A 23,345-nucleotide genomic window follows, 5' to 3' on the forward strand; every position below is an offset into this window, starting at 1 on the left:
TCTTAAATGCTGTGTAAGTGCGTCGGGTGCGCTAAGGAACCTGGAGCTAAATGGGCTAGTTCTGAGAGAGAGAGACTTAACTATGTTAACAAAGGTGCCTGGGTTTTCGGCAGCAGCTAAGCACAGAAGCTTAGGAGGAGTGGGCCACTCACCTCGATCCCTTGTTAGCGGCAGGGGTGACCTCAGTCCTGGCAGCGTTAGAAAAAGCGGCAGGGGAATCTTCCACTTGCAGGGCCTACTCCTGGTAGATACCAGGGAAGAGGAGCTTCTTGATGGGATGTCTGAAGATTTTTCACGCTGCAGCTCCCTTCCAGACATCAGTGAGCCTGGTGATTTGGGCTGGTGGTCTTCACCCAGCACTTCTTTTTTTGGCCTCTCCAGCAGCAGGGAGCAGCATGCGGTTAGGGCAGAGAGCACCATGGCATGGGACTCAGGCTTCCAAGGAGGCAGGACATCTCCAGGATCTCCATCTGAGCAGATGACATGGCTTTCTGAGGAGGAGCTCATTGGAGACATCTGGGCGTTCTCACTCAAGTTGTCTTCTGGGTTCTCGGGAAGGAGGTCCACTGGCTCAGGATCGCACTCGAGGGAAGCGAGGACTCCACTGGTCTCCTGGGGCCTGGATGTCAATGGTATATCCCGATTGCTACGGTGACCCCTCTTCCGATCGTCCTCTCCTTTGGTCTCTGTGTGATCCTCCATCTTTGCCATGCCTCTTTGGGGCTCTTCTTGGACCTTCACCTCCCTCTCCTTTGGGGAAGGAAGTGGGAGGTGACTGGATGGTACCGGCTTCCTAACCTTGACTACCTGCTCAGGTGGTGAACGCAGGAGGGTAAATTTGTGCCCCAGTGGAGGAATCTTAATGGCTCTCGAGTGGCCGAACATGATGGAATTATGAGCAGACAGCACGGGCTTCTTTGGCGAGTCCCTCCAGTTCACCAAGGGAAGCATCCCCAGCCGGGAGTTCCTGGCCTGCTGGATGGGATACTGCCTTTCTGGCGCGATGTAAAAGCCAGGCGTTAAAGGCACTCGATCCCGGTGGGAAAGCCTGCGACCAGGGCAGAAGGCAGGCGCTGGAGCAGCGGGGTGGTCCCGGTCAGATGTGGCAGCCTCCCAGGAGGGCAAAACCAGCGGGTGACAGCCCACTGGGGCCCCACGGCGGGGTGGGCACTGGGGCCGGCGGGGCCAGCGGTGGCGGAGCCAGGTACGAAATTTACAAAGTAAATTGCCCATGTAGAACCGGTCGTGCGCCAAGCGATCCGAGAATAGAGTGTGAAACTGGGAGAGCTTCTCCCTAGCTTCACCTCCTCTCAAGGTCTAGCACGCACTGGACACTGGATGGCTCAGCCTGGCGCTTGTAACATGCCCATTTTACCTGTCACAGAGAAAGGGCAGGTGGGGCAGGGGGTGGGGCAGGGGGCGCATGCAAGCCCAGCCTCTGGAGAAACCCTGGCCCAAGGGCAAAGGGCGGGGCCCCAGAGCCCGACTCCTTCTGGACTTTCTAGTGGCTGGGACTTCTCACTGTGGGTGGCAGGTGTTTGGCACCGGATGGGCCACCACGCGGAGACTGTTGGGGACTGTGGAAGCCTTCTCCTCCAGAGCTCACCCTGCCTGGGCACCGGCTCTGCAGGCCCCTCAGCCCTGCGTATGTATCGGCCAGCCCTTCCCCCACCACGGGGCCCAGAGGCCAGAGCCTGTTCAGAGCTGAGTGCAGGAGGCACCCAGAGCTTGCCAGGCTGTGGCCAGCCTCCTCCAGGGACCTCCCCCGCTTCTCTGCGAGGCCTGATGACGGGAGCACCTTCTCCAGGGCTGCTCAGCGGCCAGCATCACCATGAGCCAGGCGGCGAAGGTTTCTGAGCAGGGGATGCAGAGCCTGACCCGACTGGATGCTGCACCCCACGATGTCCCTTCCTGGCAGATAGGTTCTTTCTTCACTTCTTTTTCGGAATTTGATAAAACAACATTTAAACTTTCCACTGTTCTTCAGGGTATACAGATGGTAGTGGCTTAGCTAGGATTCGAACCAAGCCTGTGTGATTCCAGAGCTCGTGCTCTGGACTGTGGTGCCTCCTTATCATATATGCTTCATGTGTTACTTTTGTTTGTTTGTTTTCTTGTAGCCCTTATGGTACTTAGCCCTAAGTGCCATACCTGTAACGAACAGATACACTGCCCTGTAGGAGGTCTTCTTTTGTTCAACTCATGAATTGGTCATCCACCACACGGGGTTCTAGTCTCAGAAGATACAGGTCAGGGAGCACCAGTTGTCAGCATAGCAGCATACCACATTTCTAATTGAGGCTTGCAGCCCAGATTTTCCCTTTGGTCTAGTTTGAAGGATCCAGATATGGAAAGATTATATTCTAGATAAATCATGGGCTATCCTGAAAGAAATTCACCAGTAAATTATTCCAGTTTCTCTGGCCTTCCTGGAGTATATCCAGTAAGGCATCTCATTCATGTCTAGAAAGCAAATATATCATTTATTACAACTTCATCGTGGAGCGATGTATTGGTTTAAAGTATGATCAACACAATTTGGTCATTGTGAGTATGCCAGCTGGGTCCACTCTTTACTACACATATGTAACTCTAGAGATTCTTATGCCCCAGAGAGGAGACTCTTGGGTGTCTAGGGCAAGGGAAACATGTGTTGTTATTCAGGAGTGGGAAGCTTCAGCATGACAGGAAAGAATTGAAAAATCCTGGTCTACACATCACTTTACCTTGTTTGAAACTTGTTTCTTTGGCTTGCTTCATTGGAGTGTTTTCGCTCTCCTGGGGCTGACATTGTGTGTTATGTATCACGCATGTGACATGTAGAAGTTTCAGAACCCAGAGTTATATAGATCAGTCAAAAATTTATATATTTTAGTTTAAAATCTATTTTCGGTGGGGTTGGGATGGTGGTGTGCTGAATTGGGCGATTGGGATTGACATGTATACACTGATGTGTATAAAACTGATGACTAATAAGAACCTGCAGTACAAACAAACAAACAAACAAACAACTAATACGAAACTTTCTTTGAGTTATTTGTATGGAAATATGTTAACATAAATGTTTCAGACATTACATGAAATTTCTAAAAATCTTATACGTTCTGGTATAATGTTATAAGTCATAATTCTAGTTATTACTTTAAAATGTATATCTCAGAAAAAAATTCTATTTAAAATAACACTGGGCATAATTCATATATTCCAAAATTAGTTTGACCCTCTGCTCATGAGATTCTTTTTATGGCATGTGACAGCAAATTTGGACTTCCATCCCCAATAAACTTTGAGGTTGGAGGACACAAAAGGTTTTGCTCAGACCTAAATTCTGTCTGAAAAAAAAGGGTAAATATTATAAGCCCTTCTAACCTCTCCAGGAGGAGAAATGATTTACAGCTGTGGCATTGAACCATAATTCCTTGATCGAATTTGAGAAGAGTTCAGTAAGAAACAATGTCTTGATTTTTGTTTGTTTTGTTTGTTCCCTGTTGTCTTGTCTTGCTTACCAACAATCCATTGTAATTCATGAGTCAGTATGGCAGCAGGCTGAGTGTTCCCTGGAGCTCATTAAATGAACTTCTTTTCCTAAAAAAAACCAAAAAAACCCCACAATATACTGAACTATATACTTAAAAACTGGTTACTATGGTAAATTTTATGTTACGTGTATTTTACCACTAAAAAAAAAGACGTTCTTAAGACAATTGTGGAAATTTGGGTATTAGATGATGTGAAAGAATTATCACTATTTTTTTAGATGTGATAATAGCATTGTGGTTACATAAAGAAAATGTTCAATTTGTTAGAAACTAATTCTGAAGTACATGGTATGAAATGAATGATGTCTGGGATTTCCTTTAAATAATCAAGAGAGAAAAAAATAACAAAGACTATATGAAGCAAATGTGACCATATATTAGTTATTAAATTGAAGGTACATTTCTTCTCTCTGTTCTTGTGTGTCTAAAATTTTTCAAAATATAAAAAAATGTTTTAAGTTAAAAAGTGCAAGCATTGTTGTTACTTCACTTGGACAAATGTCTCTCTTGCTGCATCTCCCTAAGGTAGGTATCTTAAAATCATTCATTAGGAATGACTGAAACAGAAAATAATTGTTTCCTATCTCATGGGCAAGTGAAAGAAAATTTTGATAATATATTCCCAGACATCTGAAAATCTCACCTTGGATCACTGGGGTTTTTAAAAAATCATTCATTAATTTTGAGTCTTAATAAAAGTATTCCAAAAATATTTTCTTCAACTCAAAATATTTTCCTTTAACTTAAACTTAAAAGGGACTCTCACAAACTGCATGGCATTTGAGTCAGAAGGACCAGACCACTGACCCTGGAAAAACGGGGAAGCGCCATGGCTCCTCGGCAGCTGCATTGCAAGCCTCGCTCTGTAGCAAAGGGGACCATGCGCTCCAGCCTGAGAGACACGAATAGAGTTCTGGCCCACAACAGTGCAGGAGTAGCCTCTGTGGGCCTCTGGTTGATGGAGAATTCTGAGTGGTGGGGCTGGGAGCTAGCAAGTAGTAGAAAACTGGAAAATGCCTGCTCAAACCAGGCTGGAATGATTTCAAATTCCAGAAGGCAAACTCAGAATCACAGAAAAACAGGCAGGGCTGCTGGGCTGGTAGGGAGGTGGGTGAGGAGGGAGCTCACCATCAGTTCAGGTGAACACTGTCCCCACTGGCTGCTGTTCACCAGGTGAGGCAGGAGAAATGGTCTAAAAGTCCCTGGGGACTTGTGGTTCCAGGACAATATCGAATAAACACGTCTCCTCAGTCCCTCTGTTAAGTACAGCTAAAAAAAACCCCTGGGCCATATATATACATATAGATATATTATATGTAATATATATATTATATATATATATATAAATAAAATAAGAAGACTCTGAAGGGTGGAGAGGGAGATAGTCTGACTAGCAGCCTTGGGACCCATAGGAAGACATGGCAATGATTCCGATGGTTTTCTTTTTGCCTCAGATATCTCAGACTGAGTACTAGAGAAGCTAGCAACCCATAAACAAATGGGTACAGATGAAAAAAAAAAGAAATCCTGCTCTTTCTAGCCAAAGGACTAGGAAGGGGCAGAGTAACAAGAAAGAAAACTTTTAGACTACTCCAGTCTACTCTACTCCAGTCAAACCACAGAAAAAAAAAACTGTAATACTCCCTACACTCTGCCAGCCAAGATAAACGGGGACCCTAGGCTTCTACTCCTACTTGCAGGGTGCTGTCAGAAGGCCTAGTGGAGAGTCAGGGCTGTTGCCATTGCCAGAAGCAATGTGCTCCTCCATCCTGTCAGTAGAAGCCACGAGTGTGGCAAAAACAAGGCATCCTTCCCCTCCCAGCCAGGGTGGTCTCAGCAGATGATCAGTGGGCAGCCTGAACTCCCACCCTGGCCCAGCAGTAATTAGGCACCCACTCTACACCCCCTTCCCAGGATGTCAACAGCGGCTGAGTGGGGAACCTGAACTTTGACCTCTATCTGACAGCATCAGTGAAAGCCTGCTAAAACACAAGATTTAAATAGGATCCAGAGTCTCATAACATAATACTCAAAATGTCCAGGACTGAAAATCACTCTTTACACTGAGAACCAGGAAAATCTCAACTTGAGCAAGAAAAGATAACCAATAGATGCTAACACCAAAATGACAGTGATGTTGAAATTATCTGACAAGGATTTTAAAGCAGCCAATATAAAAATGCTTCAGTGAGCAATTACAGACATACTTCAAACAAATGAAGAGTCTCAGCAAAGAAACAAAACAGATGAAGAAGAACTAAATTGACATTTTAAAACTGAAAAAAAAAAACCCACTGAAAAATGTCACTAGATGAGTTCTATAGTAAAATGAACTTGAAGAAAGAATAATAGAAATCACCCAATCTGAACAATAGAGAGAGAATAGACTGAAAAAAAATTAACAGTCTCAGGAATTTGTGGGACTATAAGAAAAGATCTAATATTTATGTCATTGGAGTCTCAAAAGTAGAGGAGGAAGAAGGTGGAGCTTAAAAAATATTCAAATAAATATGGCTAAAAGTTTTCCAAATATGGCAAAGACATAAACCTATAGATTCAAGAAGCTGATAAAATCCCAAACAGGATAACCCAAAGAAATCCATGTCAATATTCATCATAGTCAAACTTCTGAAAACTAAAGGCAAAGAAAAATCTTGAAAGTAGCCAGAGAGAAATGACAACTTCCCTATAATGGAAAAATAATTTTGAATGATGTCAAGTTTCTCATCAGAAACCATGGAAGTCAGAAGGAAGTGGCACAACATTTTCCAAGTGCTGAAAGAAAAGAACTGTCAACTAAAAATCCTATATGCAGAGAAAATCAGGAATGAAGAGGAAATCAAGACATTCTCGATGAACAAAAACTGAGAGAATTTGTCAACAGCAACCCCCACCCCTTAAAAAATAGCTAGTAGAAGTTTTTAAAGCAAAAAATAAATGATTGGAAAAACAATCTTGGAATATCAAGAAGGAAGAAAAAAAGAGTGAAAATAATTTTTTTTTTTTTTTAAATTTTTTTTTTTTTAATTTAATTTTATTTTATTTATTTATTTATGGCTGTGCTGGGTCTTCATTTCTGTGCGAGGGTTTTCTCTAGTCGCGGCAAGTGGGGGCCACTCTTCATCGCGGTGCGCGGGCCTCTCACTATCGTGGCCTCTCTTGTTGCGGAGCACAGGCTCCAGACGCGCAGGCTCAGTAATTGTGGCTCACGGGCCCAGTTGCTCCATGGCACGTGGGATCTTCCCAGACCAGGGCCCGAACCCGTGTCCCCCGCATCGGCAGGCAGGCTCCCAACCACTGCGCCACCAGGGAAGCCCCGAGTGAAAATAATTTAATAATATGTTTTCCTTCTCTTGAGTTTTCTAAATTATACCTGAAGGTTTAAGCAAAAGGTTAGTGGTTGTATGCTGGATAGATTAGAAAAGTTGATGAGCACTGTGGTAATTTCTACTTCAAGCAACTGCACAAACAAAAGGGAGAAATGAAGTGACTGCTGGCTGGGAGGAGGGACTCTGTGGTCCCTTCTATTTCCTCTTTCCTAAAAAGATCAAAGCCTACCAGGTCCAGTCCATCATCCCCTGTCCTGAGTACTCATGCATCGTCTGATGCAGTTCTCAATTTATATAGAGAAAATATTTAAGACAGTTATAAACAGGGGAGAGTAAAGGGACTTAAAGAGAAGAAAGGTTTCTACCCCTCACTGAAACTGGTAATGTCAACACAAGTAGAACTGAGATAAGTTATGTATACACAATGTCATACCTAAATATCTGCACAAAGAGACACTCTCCAAAAACTAGAAATAAATCAAAATGAAATTCTACTCGAAATGGATGAGATGGAGAATAAATTAGTGGTTGTCAGGGATGGTTGGCAGGGAAAGGGGATGGATGTTCTATAAAGAGGTAGCTGAGGGAGCTCTTTAAGGTGTGGTAGTAGTTCTGTATCTTGATTGTAGTGGTCGTTACACAGGACCTGCACGTAATAAAATGGCAAAGAACTGTACATACACATTGTACCAATGTCAAGTTCCTGGTTTTGATACTGTACTATAGTTACATAAGATGTATCCATTGGGGGAAATTGTGTGAAAGGTTCAGAAACTTCTCTGTACTATTCTTGCAACTTTCTGTGAATCTATAATTATCTCAAGATAAAAAGTTTTTTTTTTTAATTTAACATAAAAAAAGAAGTAAAAAAAAAAGCCCCTGGGTGCTTATGCAATGACTAAAACTTAATTTTCCATCTTGTTTTTACCCCAGTTTTACTGAGATATAACTGACATACAGCACTATGTAAGTTCAAGGTGTACAACCTGACCTACATATATTGTGAAATGATTACCACAAGTTTAGTTAACATCCATCATCTCATATAGATTAAAAGAGAGAGAAATGGGACTTCCCTGGTGGCACAGTGGTTAAGAATCTGCCCTCCAATGCAAGGGACACGGGTTCGATCCCTGGTCCGGGAAGATCCCACATGTGGGCAGAGCAACTAAGCCTGTGAGCCACAACTACTGAGCCTGCGCTCTAGAGTCCGCGAGCCACAACTACTGAGCCGGCGTGCCACAACTACTGAAGCCTGTGCACCTAGAGCCCATGCTCCGCAACAAGAGAAGGCACCGCGGTGAGAAGCGCACACACCGAAACGAAGAATAGCCCCCCTCACCACAACTAGAGAAAGCCCACGAGCAGCAACGAAGACCCAATGCAGCCAAAAATAAAAATAAATAAATAAATTTATTTAAAAAAAAGAGAGAGATTTTTTTTTCCTTGTGATGAGAACTCTTAGGATACACTCTCACCAACTTTTCTGTACATCACACACCATTGTTAATTATAGTCATCATGTTGCACATTACATCTCCAATACCTGTTTATCTTATAACTGGAAGTTTGTATGTTTTAGCCACCTTACTTCAATTCCCCCTCCCCACAACATTCGCCTCTGGTAACCACAATCTGATCTCTTTTTCTATGAGTTTGGTTTTTTGTTTATTTAGATTCCACATATAAGTGAGATCATACATTATTTGTCTTTCTCTGTCTGACTTATTTCACTTACCATAATGCCCTCAAGCATTATCCCCTGTCCTAAGCACTTACGCATCAATTCAACCTGCAATTACCTAACCCGAGGTCATCAGGTCCTGAGGGTGCACCAAGTCCAAGGACCCATGAGGTTAATTCTCATGAGGTCTCTGCTTTATTCGTTCTTCTGATTGAGTATCATAAGTGAAAATGGTTTAAGAACACCAGCTTCATCTACTTCAAGAGTTACTTCCTTCAAGAGTTGGATAACGCAGTATTATCCAACAGAACTATGTGAGCCACGTATGTATTTTTAAATTTTCTAGCAGCCATGTTAAAAAAATAAAAAGAAACAGGTCACATTAATTTTAATAGTTTATTTAACCCAATATATCTAAAATATCATTTCAACATGTAATCTATATAAAAACTATTGATGACATTTTAGTTTTTTTCATATTAAGTCTTCAAAATGCAGGGTGTATTTTACACCTACAGCACATCTCAATTTAGACTAGCCACATTTCCAGTGCTCAATAGCCACATGGGACCAGTGGCTACCACATTCGACTATGCAGCCATAGAATCTTGCTACTCAAAATGTGGTCCCTGGACTGGGGGCATCAACATAACCTGTTAGAAATAAGGACTCTCAGGCCCCACTGCAGGCCTAATTCATCAAATTCTGCACTTTAATGGGACCCCCAGGTGAGTCATAGGTACGAAAGATAGAAAAGCTCTGCCCCATATATCTGGGAAGAGAGATACAGGGTACATGGTATTTTCGCTACCCAGCATCAATATTGCTCCTCCTCATCCAGGCTCCATGCCCTGATTTTCCTCAGCCCCAGCTCCAGACACAGATCTACACCAAGCAACACCTCTCCTTGATGCTGAGCACCACGATTGGTTCAGGCATGCCAAGTGATCTAACCAGAGTCAACGAGAACCAGTGAATCCTTTGATAGATCCTACTGTGCTTGAATGAAAAAGGCTGTAAGTTCTGAAGCCACCTTGGAGCATGATAGGAGATCCTGCCTGTATATGAATGGAGGAAAAACCAGATACTGATGACCTCATATGAGCCCCTGCTTTAAGACTTACAGCTTGACTTTTCAGATATGTGAGCCAGAATATTCCCTGTTTGTTTAAACTAGTTTGGACTGTGTTCTAGATAGATATTATCTGTTTTCTCCTCCACATCTCCTCCCCTTGCCAAAACTGGACTACTGCACATTCCTCTTGGTTTCCCTATGCCCAGCCCATGCCTTTGCAAACAGCTCCTTTATTAAACTCTCCTCAAATTATCCACTTTGAGTGTGCCCTTTATATTTCCCTTTGGGACCTGACTGGTACCATAACTGGTATCAGGAGTGGCCTTAAAATGGGATTCCAGAATTGAGTGGCTCATGTATATGAGGAAGGCACAGATAACCTCCTTGGTGGGGGGGAAATGGGACCCTGGCCATCCACAGCATGCAGTGTCATCACAAATAAGTAAATTATCACTGGCGGTGGTATAGGATAAAGCACAGGTGGAGGGCAAGACATGGGGAGATTCAATCAACTCAAAGTACTTATCATGAACTGGGTATTGCCTGGTTCACTGAACCATAAAATTGGAGAGGCATATCAGCCTGCCATTGTGAAATGGAAATGGTATATACTGGGCAGGTCCAAAGGCACAGTGAACTACTGGACTCCTCTTGTATCCAATGCCACTGCCTGATTATATCTCCTTCAATATTCTACCTATGCCCTCAAGGGGAACACATATAAGTTAGTGGAGGAAAAAAACCCACAGCCTTCTTTTACAGATGAATCTACACACGTGCTGGAACCAGCAAGAAGTGGGTAACTGCTGCACCACAGCTGACTCTGGAGTGGCTCCAAAAGCCGGCAGTGAAGGGATATTCTCCAGTGGGCAGTACTCTGCTGCAGATCTAACTATGGTACAGAGCTAACTTGACTCACTAATAGGATAGTCAGCTGGTCAGGAATTTAGAAAGAACAAGATTACAAGATTGGTGACAAGGAGGTCTAGGGGAAAGATGGACTTCTTGCAACACGCAGAGTGTAAATCATTCAAGGGCATCTGTTGTAGATGAGACTCAATAATCGGGAGGACAACAGGACCCAACCTGTGGACATCAGATGGCCTCTTCCTTAGATTCTCTAGTGCTTGGTCAACAGACCCTTTACAAAGTGGCCATGGTGACAGGGTAAAAGACTGTGTACAGGCTCAACAAGAAGACTTGTCCGCACCAAGCTAATCTGGCTACTGCCACCATTTTCTTTGTGGGATGGGTTTTAACTACAAATTCAAATTTTTAATAGATATAACTCTATGCTGATAGTCTACTTTTTTTTTCTACTTCTTCTTAAATGAGCTTTGACAGTTTATGTATTTCAATAAATTTATCTAAGTTGTTAAGTTTACTGGCTTTAAGTTGTTCACAATATTCCCGTATTACCCTTTCAGTATCTGCAAAAACTGTAGTGATATCACCTCTTATTCCTCTTACTGCTATTTGTGTCTTCTCTCTTTTTTTCTTAAAAACTAATTATTTATTTTTGGCTGCGGTGGGTCTTCATTGCTGCACAGGGCTTTCTTTAGTTGCAGCGAGCCGGGGCTACTCTTTGCTGTGGTACGCAGGCTTCTCATTGTGGTGGGCTTCAGTAGTTGTGGCACGTGGGCCTCAGTAGTTGTGGCTTGCGGGCTCTAGAGCACAGGCTCAGTAGTTGTGGTGCACGGGCTTAGTTGCTCCACGGCATGTGGGATCTTCCTGCACTAGGGCTCGAACCCATGTCCCCTGCATTGGCAGGCGGATTCTTAACCACTGTGCCACCAGGGAAGCTCTCTCCTTTTTTCTTTATCAGTCTGACTAGAGGTTTAAAAATTATATAGATTTTTCTCATAGAATCAAGTTTTGGTTTCACTGATTTTCTCTACAGGTTTTTGTTTACTATTTTACTGATTTCCACTCTGGTCTTTACTATTTCTTTTCTGCTGTTTGAGTTCAAATTACTTTTTTTTTTTTTCTATTTCTTAAGATGAAAGCTGAGGTAATTCTTTTCTTCAATTAATTAATTAATTAATTTTATTTTTTGGCTGCATTGGGTCTTCGTTGCTGCGTGCGGGCTTTCTCTAGTTGCGGCGAGCGGGAGCTACTCTTCATTGCAGTGCACTGGCTTCTCATTGTGGTGGCTTCTCTTTTTGCAGAGCACAGGCTCTAGGCACACGGGCTTAGTTGCTCTGCAGCATGTGGGATCTTCCAGGACCAGGGCTCAAACCCATGTCCCCTGCAATTGGCAGGCAGATTCTTGACCACTGCACCACCAGGGAAGTCTGAAAGCTGAGGTCATTGATTAGTAACTGTTCTTCTTCTGTAACATAGGCATTACTGCTAGGCATTTCCCTAAGCACTGCTGTTGAATGCCCAAAATGTTTATTCAGAAGCTGTATTAAACCCAGAAATGGCACCATTTCCTGGGGCACCAGCCAGACACCTGGTTCTTGGACACCTTTCAACATGCTGGGGAAAGGTTATTTGTAGGAATAGACACATATCATGGGTGTGGATTTGCCTCCCCTGCCTGCAGGATTTCTGCCACCACCACTAGTTTATGGACCTGCAAAATACCTTATCCACTGCCGTGATATCTCACATGGCACTGCTCCTATCTTAGGGACACATTCTATGGCAAATAAAGTGTGACAGTGGCATCACACTCAGAATTCCTGGTCTCAACACATGCCCTACCATCCAGAAAGACCTAGTTAGGTAGAACAGTGGATTGGCCTGGCTAAGTCTCAGTTTAAAAGCCATAAGTCAGCAGCCAGTATACAGTGCCATCTCCCCCATAACCAAAATGCACAGCTTTGGGAAACAAGGGGTAAAGAATGTGGTGACCCTCCTCATTTTTACACCACATGAAATACAGAGGAATTTTTGTGCTTCTCATCTCTGCAACCCTGAGCTCAGTGGGTTTGAAAGTCCTAGCGCCAAAAGGAAGGATGCTTCCGTAGGGGAACACAACCATGGTTTCATTAAATTGGAAGTGGAAACTGCCTCCTGACTGATACACGTTGTGGCAGAGACTGTCCCCAGAATCTAGCTTCCCTTTATTTCTTCAGGAACAGAACTCCAGAGTTTTAACTGCGCATATGGCCACCCTGCTTTCCCAGAGTTCTGTGTAGTTAAGGTCGGTAGACTATTGTTCGTAAGACATTTGTTCCATCCCTCCTCTCCTCCCTTCATGGGAGGGGTATACTTCCTACTCCACTGACCTTAGGCGTGGGTATAACTTGTGTTGGCCAATGGGATGTTCGCAGACATGATCCAAGCAAAGGCTTTAAATGTGCTTCTGCAGTTGGGTGGGCTAAGGCCTTCATTTTGCCATTCTGACCCTGGATAGGTAAGTGTAAAAGTGAAAGGGCTCAGATCTGTGCAAGGTCACAACCTTGCCCTAAGGCCACTTTCTTTACATAGCTCCTAATCCATATACATGACTTGCAAAGGCCTATGTATGCTGCCATTACCATGAAACTCATCACCATGAGAAGCACAGGCCCTGGGCAGCTTGCTGTTAGCAAGAGGATGAGAGATACATGGAACAGATTTGAACCCAAGCTGCAGCCTGGAGCCAAGACCAGCTGAGTCCAACATAGACCAGCCAAACATCGGCTGATCTGAAGACATGTGAACAAGAAATAGATGCTTATTGTTGTCTACCACTGATATTTTGTGGTTGTTACACAGCATTTTTGTGGCAACAGCTAAATGAGACCTTAGGTATGGCCAGGTGATTAAGCTACAGGCAATAGGATGTAAGAGAAAGTGATATATGCCTGGACAAAACAATAATTCAAAAAGACAGAAGCACTCCAATGTTCATAGCAGCACTATTCACAATAGCCAAGACATAGAACCAACCTAAATGTCCACTGACAGAGGAATGGATAAACAAGATGTGGTACATATAGACAATAGAATACTACTCAGCCATAAAAAAGAATGAAATAATGCCATTTGCAGCAACATGGATGGACCAACAGATCATAGTAAGTGAAGTAAGTCAGAAAGAGAAAGACAAATATCATATGACATCACTTATATGTGGAATCTAAAATATGACACAAATGAACTTACCTACGAAACAGAAACAGACTCACAGATATAGAGAACAGACTTGTGGTTGCGAAGAAGGGGGAGGAGGGAGGGATGGATCGGGAGTTTGCGGTTAGCAGATGCAAACTATTATATATAGAATGAATAAACAACAAGGACCTACTGTATAGCACAGGAACTATATTCAATATCCTGTAATAAACCATAATGGAAAAGAATGTGTGTGTATATATATATATAACCGAATCACTTTGCCATACACCAGAAACTAACACAACATTGAAAATCAACTATAGGGACTTCCCTGGCGGTCCAGTGGTTAAGACTGCTCTCTCAAGGCAGGGGCACAGGTTCGATCCCTGGTCGGGGAACTAAAATCCCGCATGATGCATGGTGTGGCCAAAAAAAAAAAAAAAAAAAGAAAATCAACTATACCTCAATAAAATAAATTTTTTAAAAAGAGATTTATTCAACTTTTTTTTTTAATATTTATTTTTTATTTATTTTGGCTGTGCCGGGTCTTAGTTGCTGCACGCGGGATCTTCATTGTGGCATGCGGGATCTTTAGTTGTGGCATGTGGACTTCTTAGTTGCGGCATGCATGTGGGATCTAGTTCCCAGGGATCGAACCCAGGCCCCCTACATTGCGAGCATGGAGTCTTACCCACTGGACCACCAGGGAAGTCCCTATATGGAACTTTTAATTCATGACCTTAACAAAGTTGTGTGTTCTCTACCTTCCCTACCCACTTCACGCTGCAGGAATGTGGGTGCAGCAGTGCAGTGGTGGGAGCTAGAAGCTCTATGTTGAGGATGGCAGACACAGCATAGGAAGGGCCTGGGACCTTGATTATTGGGTTGAACTATCAGCCCAAAACTGCTTACACTCAGACTTTTATGTACGAGAAAAATAAATGTCTACTTTGGCTATTGTTACAGCAGGAATGCTAGCATTCTTAATGCAGTTTGGGTTTTCTGTCACTGGCAACCAAGAGGCCCTACGTGACAAAACAGGTTTGTTGCAAGCCCCCTGCAGTGCTCCTCCAACCACAGTCCCACCATGTCCACTGATGGTCTCCTCCTTGGTCTGCTGTAGGTCCCGCCCACTTTGCAGATGAACACTGGGCCCATGATCTGCTTCTGTACAAAGGCTCTCCTTTCCTGGCCGCCCTAGCTGTGAGGGTGGCAGCCAAAGGGCTGGCTTTAACTGGACATTTCATATGCTTGCCCTATAGTTTAAAGCACAAAAAAGGTTAGAGCAGGGATGCACACTAACTCACCCTATAACTCAGAAGTGCAAAGACAATGTAGCTTGTTTTCTGTAATCTAATCTTTCCTATAAGCCCCCATCCTGCTGGGCAGGAAAGGGAGATTCAAGCTTGCCGGTAAATATTAGATTATCTGGTTCACACAGTGTCTTTCAGAGTAACTTGGTCTCTCTTAATGCTGCTTCTCAGGTCTCTTTCCCTCCCCCCCTCACCTTGTCAAGAAGGTCTGGGAGTGTGGGAAAGGAGAGGCTCAAATACGACCTCACGGTAGAGGGAAAGGGTTGCCATGGATCACTGTGAGCAGGTCCTTATATTGTCTTCTAGTTCTGCCATGAAATACCTGGCATGATTCCTGAGTTCCTATAATTACCTGCTGAGATGCAGGGGGCCTCATCTGGCCTCTGGAGTGTGATGCCAGCCCTCAGAGCTGAAGTCCATGGTCCCAACCATTTGCCTTCTGCCATAAAGCCCACCTCTGCAGGCCTTTTCATTTCAACTCTACACAAGCCTGTACAGCACTTCCACATGCTTTCATAGGACACAGGGAAGCTTTTGACCTCCTGCAGACCAAGTATAGGCTGTGAGGGACTGGGTATGGTATCCTGGTGTTCACTGGCCTAGACTCTGCCCTCCATCATTGCTACCTTATTGTTCCTACAGTATATTGGACATGATGCAAGCCAGCTTGCAGCCTGCCCCAAGCCATACATGGGGAAGCAGCCCACAAGTCTCTGATGTTTTGAGTTCTTCATATTTCCCTATCTGTCTTGGATGCTTCTACAGTTTCCCCTAGTCAAGATTTGGATGGGTTGGGGAGAATGAATAGGGGGAAAAAAGGACCCTGGAGCATGCCTGCCCTGCTTGCTTTCCCTCTTCTGTTTTCCTGTTTACACACCTGCAGGTAGTGCTACTTTTATTTCCTCTTACTTTTTTCCCCTCATGGTCTGGACATTATAGGTAGATGAGGTTTCATCTCTACAGTATGCAAGGAACATCATGATCTGAGTGAGCAAGGCATGGGTTTTGATAAAAGGGCTGCAGGATAACTGTGAATTGGGACCCTTCCAAGGACAATTGTATTAATAATCCATCCCTCGAATTTTATCTCTGTTGAAAAACTAAGACCCTTCGCTGGGGTGCTTTGTGCCAGCATCCCAGTTGTAGGTTCTACTCTGCTGCCCTTGGGTCTGCCCACTTCTTTAAATTTTCACCATGCAAATTCCTTCCCTACCCTTTCTACATCGAGGGGTTGTGGTCCTGAGATCCATTCCTTTCCCCAGGCAGTTTGTGGGCACACTCATCTCCTGGCCATACATTTTCTACAGCCTGGTTACTTAATATCGAAGTATGCCATGTTTGTAGGTGCCCATGCATACTTACTTGCTTCACCAGGACCTTCCAAGGGGTCCTTGGCACTCCAAATTTGCTTCCTTCCTGGGTCTCCCTGCCAGGTGAAATGTTAATAACACACTATACACACCATGTGTACATACGTTAACAGGTGAAATTACCCAACTCCATATTGAGAAAGGTTTTTTCCAGATGCAACAGCTTTACTTTCTGATGACAACCTTGGTGCTTGTGCAATATGGAGTTAGTTTCTCTTTGTTTTCCTGCTTTCAGGCTGTGTCCCAAGGCTTGTCAAGTGCATAAGAAGACCCATTACAGCACCGACTATTCTATAATAGTTACCACAAAGCTACCAAATCTTTAAAATTAATTATATTTCTCTCTAGGATTTGGATGAGTTAAAACTAAGTGAGAACAAGTTACCCCCCATCCCACAAGACTGAAGCAGAAGAACCTGATAACAGTAGGGTAACACCTTCTGTCTGCTGGATGGGGTGGACGGAGCTTAAGACTCTGCTCTAAGGTCATGGAGAGCCCTCCCTCTGTCACGGTCCACTGCCATTCACCAGGGAAGTAACATCAGTTCCAGGGCCCAGGTCTCTTTGGATGATGGAAGACAATCCCATCTTTAGGCAGACTGCTCACAGCTGTGCACCTGGAGAATAGTTCATAAACGTAGGCGCACTGCAATTGATAGGGCACTTTTGTCCACATTTCTCGATGTCCTGATATTTCCAACTCAATGTCCAGTCAGGCAGGGGCGTCTCTAATTTTGGTACACCTGAACCCCAAATTCACTCATTCAGGTTGGGTGCTAAAGGCAAACAAGGCTTCACAATCCACTGAGAATCAAAGAGAAAGCCTTCATTTCCTTCCCCAGACACTGCAATATGAAATTAGGCAGTGCTGGGACTTCCCTGGTGGCACAGTGGTTAAGAATCAGCCTGCCGGGGCTTCCCTGGTGGCGCAGTGGTTAAGAATCCGCCTGCCAATGCAGGGGACACGGGTTCGAGCCCTGGTCTGGGAAGATCCCACGTGCCGCGGAGCAACTGAGCCCGTGAGCCACAATTACTGAGCCTGCACATCTGGAGCCTGTGCTCTGCAACAAGAGAGGCCGCGATAGTGAGAGGCCCGCGCACCGCGATGAAGAGTGGCCCCCGCTTGCCAAAACTAGAGAAAGCCCTCGCACAGAAATGAAGACACAACACAACCATAAATAAATTAATTAATTAAAAAAAAAAAAGAAATCTTTAAAAAAAAAAAAAAAAAAAGAATCCGCCTGCCAATCAGGGGACACGGTTCAATCCCTGGTCCGGGAAGATCCCACAAGCCGTGGAGCAACTAAGCCCATGCGCCACAACTACTGAGCCTGCGCTCTAGAGCCTGTGAGCCACAACTCCTGAGCCCGCATGCCACAACTACTGAAGCCCGCTAGCCTAGAGCCCATGCTCCGCAACGAGAAGCCACCGCATTGAGAAGCCCGCGCACTGCAACGAAGAATAGCCTCTGCTCGCCACAACTAGAGAAAGCCAGTGCGTAGCAACAAAGACCCAATGCAGCCCAAAAAAAAAAAAAAAAAAGAAAGAAAGAAAGAAGTTAGGCAGTGCTATGGGCAGCAACGATGCAGCAGTGGTATGGTGTGAATGACATCATGCAGATGGCGGCTGAAACCTGTTTTTCCTGAGCAAGCGGACTTGAGTCAGAAACACTGTTGCTCAACCTCCACCTCCATAATGCTTTCTTACTTATTCTAGTCCCACCAACTAATAAGTAACAGCTATCAGTTACCGAGCGCTTACAAGCCAGGTGCTGTGCTAAGCATTTCCAGGAACTTCTGGAGGAAAGTTTCTTAACCTTTCTGAGTTTGTTTCCTCATCTGTAAAACTGGCATAAAAACCTCACAAGGCTATTTTACTGACTGCATGAGGTACTTATTTATATCCCTTAGCACAGTTAAATCTAATTGTTGCTATGAAGATCATTGGGCTTTTTATCTGAATTTATATTAATTTAATGAACCTAGGCATTAAATTCCATGCTGTCTGAATCTATCCAGTTCCTGAGTTCAGAGAGTGAGGTACACCAAGTTATCAGAAGATAAACGTGAGTATTCAGTTCCTGAGTTTAGTTAGTGAGAGACACTTGCATTTTTGAATGTTTTTATAAACTACTGCTGTGCCTCGGAGATTCTGATACTCCTGCCTAAGGCTGAGAATTCAATGGTATATACATTCTTGCAAATTTTCCTAAAAAGGAGAGAAATGCAGCTCTTTATACATTTCTAGACTGTCATCATGCTGGCACGGCTTAAGGTGGGCAAATAACCAACACCACCAAACCCAAAACTCCACGAAAGTCCTTTACTTCCTACTGACGGATAGGATATCCACCACTCCTTGTGGGTGATCCACAACCCAATCTGAAATACAGAATACTCACAAAAAGAGAAGACTATGGTTACCTGGCAGCACAAGTTAAGTGCCCGGAAATGGTCTGGGTGAAGTAGTATGTATACATGACTTCCCTCAGGGCTGGAACAATCTCAGAAAAAGCATTCCAAGTAGGGAGGAGGGGAGGGCTGACCATCAGCTGAACGTGGCAGAGCCAGTAAGACTTGGATGGGTGGAGTAGAAGAAAAGCGGCATTCCTGGAAGAAGGAAAGGCCTGAAAAAAGGCAGGCACAGTGAAACCAGGCTGAAGAGAGTGTTGGACGTTCCCTCAGCTTGAAAGAAGGGATGGGCAGATTGCAGGGTACCATAAATATTATTACTGCCTGAGCCATGAGAAACCAAACTTAAAATTATGAAATATACCTTAAAAGAACACATAAACATATAGGAATAGTTGAGCACTTGTGTACTCATCACCAGGTTAAGAAATAGCACACTCGGACTTCCCTGGTGGTGCAGTGGTTAAGAATCCGCCTGCCAATTCAGGCGACATGGGTTTGAGCCCTGGTCTGGGAGGATCCCACATGACGCTAAGCAACTAAGCCCAGTGCGCCACAACTACTGAGTCTGCGCTCTAGAGCCCACAAGCCACAACTACTGAAGCTCACATACCACAACTACTGCAGCCCGTGCTCCTAGAGCCCATGCTCTGCAATGAGAAGCCACCACAATGAGAAGCCTGCTCACTGCAACTAGAGAAAGCCCACGTGCAGCACACCAAGGCAGCCAAAAATAAATAAATAAATTTATAAAAAAAAAAAAAAAAAAAGAAATAGCACACTACCTGAATCTTGGAAGTCTTCTGTGTGCCCTATCCTGGTTGTATCCCTTTCCTTTCCCCTAGAGTTAATCACCAAACTGATTTCTGTTTTCTTGCCCTTCTTATTCAATTGTGCCTACTTTTGACCTTTTTGTGAGTTCCCTTTTTGTGAGGGAATGCCCAACACTCTCTTCAACCTGGTTTCACTGTGCCTGCCTTTGTTCAGGCCTTTCCTCCTTCCAGGAATGCCACTTTTCTTCTGCTCCACCCGTCCAAGTCTTACAGGCTCTGCCAGGTTCAGCTGATGGTCAGTCCTCCCCTCCTCCCTACTTGGAATGCTTTTTCTGAGATTGTTCCAACCCTGAGGGAAGTCATGTACACTTACAATCACACTTGTAAGTATTCTTTTGTTACTTTGTTGCTATCATCATTGTTCTGAGATTTAGCCAAGTTATTTTATGTAGCTGCGTAAGTACCTTTCCACATAAAGTATCCACTGAATAATTATTTTTACATTCTATTTGAGTGCTTTCCTTTATTTATTTAGCTATTACAAAACATGCTGATATAGATGTTCTTGTGTATATTACTTGGAACACATGTACAAGAGGTTATTAATATATATACTTAGGAGTGGAATTGCTGGGCTATAGCAGAAGCACAGGTTCTATTTTACTAGGTAATAACCTGCTTTTTCCAAAGAGGTTGCAGCAATTGACATTCCAACTAGCAGAGGATGAGAGTTTCTGTTGCTCTTCATCTTAGTATTTTTTGGCTTTAAATTTTTGCCTATCTGGTGAGAGTGAAATGGAATCTCATTAGTTTTTTTTTTTTAATTAATTAATTTATTTATTTTTGGCTGTGTTGGGTCTTCGTTTCTGTGCGAGGGCTTTCTCTAGTTGCGGCGAGAGGGGGCCGCTCTTCATCGCGGTGCACGGGCCTCTCACTGTCGCGGCCTCTCTTGTTGCGGAGCACAGGCTCCAGATGCGCAGGCTCAGTAGTTGTGGCTCACGGGCCCAGTTGCTCCGCGGCATGTGGGGTCTTCCCAGACCAGGGCTCGAACCCGTGTCCCCTGCATTGGCAGGCAGATTCTCAACCACTGCGCCACCAGGGAAGCCCCCTCATTTTAGTTTTAATTTGCATTATCTTTATTCATGAAGCTGGGGTTTATGTTTATGGGCCTCCAAAATATTTTTGTGAAATTGATCTTAATGAATTTCTTTAGAGAATTTACATTGTTAGTGTTACACAATATTGGAATATTTTCTCCTTATAGTTCAAACAATACACAAAAAGAAAATGTGTATTGCACCTCCATGCATCTCCCAGACCTTATTCCATATATTTATATACATATATGTTATAGGTTGAATGTTTGTGTCTCTCCCAAATTCGTATGTTGAAATCCTAGCCCTCAATATGATAATATTAGGAGGTGGGGTCTTTGGGAGGTAAATAGGTCATGAGGGTGGCACCCTCAGGAATGGGATTAGTGCCTTTATAAGCAGAGACATGACAGCTTGCTCCTGCTTGCCCTCTGCCATATAAGAATACAATCAGGAGATGGCTGTCTTTAAATCAGGAAGCAGGCCTTCACTAGACATCAAATCTGCCAGCATCCTGATCTTTGACTTCCCAGACCCCAGAACTGTGAGAAAAAAATATTTGTTTTAAGCCACCCAGTCTATGGTAATTTGTTATAGTAGTCCAAACTAACTCAATGCAGAAATTTATCTATAACTTGCTTGTTTACCTTAATTATAGATCATTCTATTCCAGTATGTATAGATCCACTTCATTCTAACTGCTATGCAACATTTCACAGCATGGATGAACCATAATTTCACCAGTCTCCCCTTCTTAATTTTTTTCAACAGGTAATATTTGGATTTATAAAGTCCAAAATGTACAAAAGAGTATATCCCTCCTACTCCTCTTCCTCAATAAGTCAGTAGCTCTGGCTTGGCCGCAACCAAATTTACCAATTGTGGCAGAGATCGCCTAGATGTTGACTAATCCCGTTTCTTCTTCCTGGACACAGAAGAAGCCAGGGCCCAGTTTCCTTGACTTCAGTTCTGACCAACACAACCTGGGAAGAAGTAACAAACACAACTTCCAGTGTTGGCCAGCTTTTGTAGTGTTCTCCCTCTCAGCTAACCAGCTGGCTGAATGCAGAGGGTCCAGCGGAAGACTCTAAGGAGATCCTAGAAGATGGTGGTGCCACAACGGAAGGAGCCAAAATCTAATTCTCTGTTTGGAGGAAAGGGACCAAGGACATACGTATTGGACTATATGTGTGTGAGAAATAAGCTTTTGGGTTAAACCAGCCAGTTTAGTTTAGTTTTGGGTTGTTACTTCAGCTAACATTAATACACAAATTTCTTATTTATCCTGAGATGTTCTACATAATATATACAAGCAATTACCAATCCTCTATCAATGGACACCTTTATCCAAGGTTGTTTCCAGTTTTCCCCTATTACAATAATGTTACAATAAACATCCTAATGAAGGAGGTTTCTAGACATATTAAACCTTTAAGAGACAGCGTTTGAAAAGTAGCAGGCACCTAGGCACCTGCTCCACCTCAGTCAGGTATTTCCCATCTTTTGCTCAATTCAACTTGAGCTCATCAAGTTGGCATGATGCCAGCCTGAGAGAACCTGAAGCTACTCTCTGGCCCAGAACCCAGCTTGATGCTGAGACTCTACTTTCTGCATGGACTGATTTTTTTTTTTTCCTACAATAACCTCTCATCTACCTATTTCTTACAGGCTCTGAGCCCCTGTCACCTTGGACATTCATTTCCTGGGTTTGCCAAGATGTCAGCTTCTCCCCAGGCTCCAGACTCCTAGCTTGTGCATGTCTTCTCTACTCGCAAACTCCATCGATTTTTAATCAACACCATGCCTGAATATGTGCCTGTACAGGGACCATTCTAGGCACACAGGCAGGAAGAACACCTCTGTGAGGAATGGGTGTTATCCCTTCTCACAAGAGATGACTTTATACTACATATGATGTGTGATACTGGAGAGAAGGGGGCGGGGGGTGGGGGTGGGGAGAGACAGATTCCAGCAGTTTATAGTTGGTCCTGGCGCTGATGTGGAACTGCTGAGAAAATCAGCTTAGGACAGAGACATACACTTGTGCTTTTCTTTATATTCAGGTTTCTAACAAAAGGTACATATTAATTTATAGACTTCAACTCTCTTTCTTTAATGGAGCCTATAAAACTTGAATTATTAAAGCTGTAATTATCACTTCAACACATCATTAATCTTGAAATCAGTCCTTTTTCCTCTACTCTGCAGGTGCTAAAAGCAAAACACAATGCAAGTAAGTTGCTTAAAGGCAACAGAGAAAGAAGAGGAAGCATGAATATACTTTCCCTCCCAGCTTTTCAGCCCAGACAATGATTCTCAACTTCTGGGTTTACACACTGTAGTAGATGCTGTCTCTACCCGTACATATCCTTTGGGCCTACTCTGACGTTTGGTTTCAGAGAGTTCTAGTACGTGAGGAGGACTGTCTGTGTCTCTTGCTTGAGTGCATTCTCTGACTTGCGGAGCATGCTTTTCCCAGCACTGAGCTGGGCAGAAGTACAGGAGCATTAACACAATAAAGAGGAAAAGGAGTTGGTGGGCAAATACCTCAGCTTCCTTGCCTGTTGGTGGGGCAATTCCAAGGTGTGTTCCAGTTTCTCAAATAGCCACACAGTCTCCCCTCATTAATATACCCTTGAATGACTTTCCTTCCTTTCCTGTCTCACCTCACCACTCCTTCAGAATGCCTCTTGAGGTCACCTCCTAA

At 43.8% G+C, this 23,345-nt stretch overlaps 1 protein-coding gene across 6 annotated transcripts in view; it reads right to left on the reverse strand.

The window, feature by feature from the left end:
• Positions 1-23,345, reverse strand: part of LOC309637739 (nuclear pore-associated protein 1-like) — a 29,299-nt gene that overhangs the window by 3,110 nt on the left and 2,844 nt on the right. For 2 of the 6 annotated variants that reach the window (XM_082412886.1, XM_082412888.1), the window contains exons 3-5: positions 3,507-3,585; positions 2,152-2,384; positions 153-1,375 (exon numbers count right to left, since the gene is read on the reverse strand). In XM_082412886.1, the coding sequence (XP_082269012.1) occupies positions 153-1,233 (1,081 nt within the window). In that variant the 5' untranslated portion in view covers positions 1,234-1,375; positions 2,152-2,384; positions 3,507-3,585. Of the gene's footprint in view, positions 1-152; positions 1,376-2,151; positions 2,464-3,506; positions 3,586-23,345 lie in introns of all 6 variants that reach the window. The other 4 variants (XM_082412887.1, XM_082412889.1, XM_082412885.1 and 1 more) reach the window with 4 other exon arrangements.

The sequence above is a fragment of the Balaenoptera physalus genome, assembly GCF_965194825.1.
Source record: "Balaenoptera physalus genome assembly, chromosome: 11".
In the NCBI taxonomy this organism is placed as follows: Eukaryota; Metazoa; Chordata; class Mammalia; order Artiodactyla; family Balaenopteridae; genus Balaenoptera; species Balaenoptera physalus.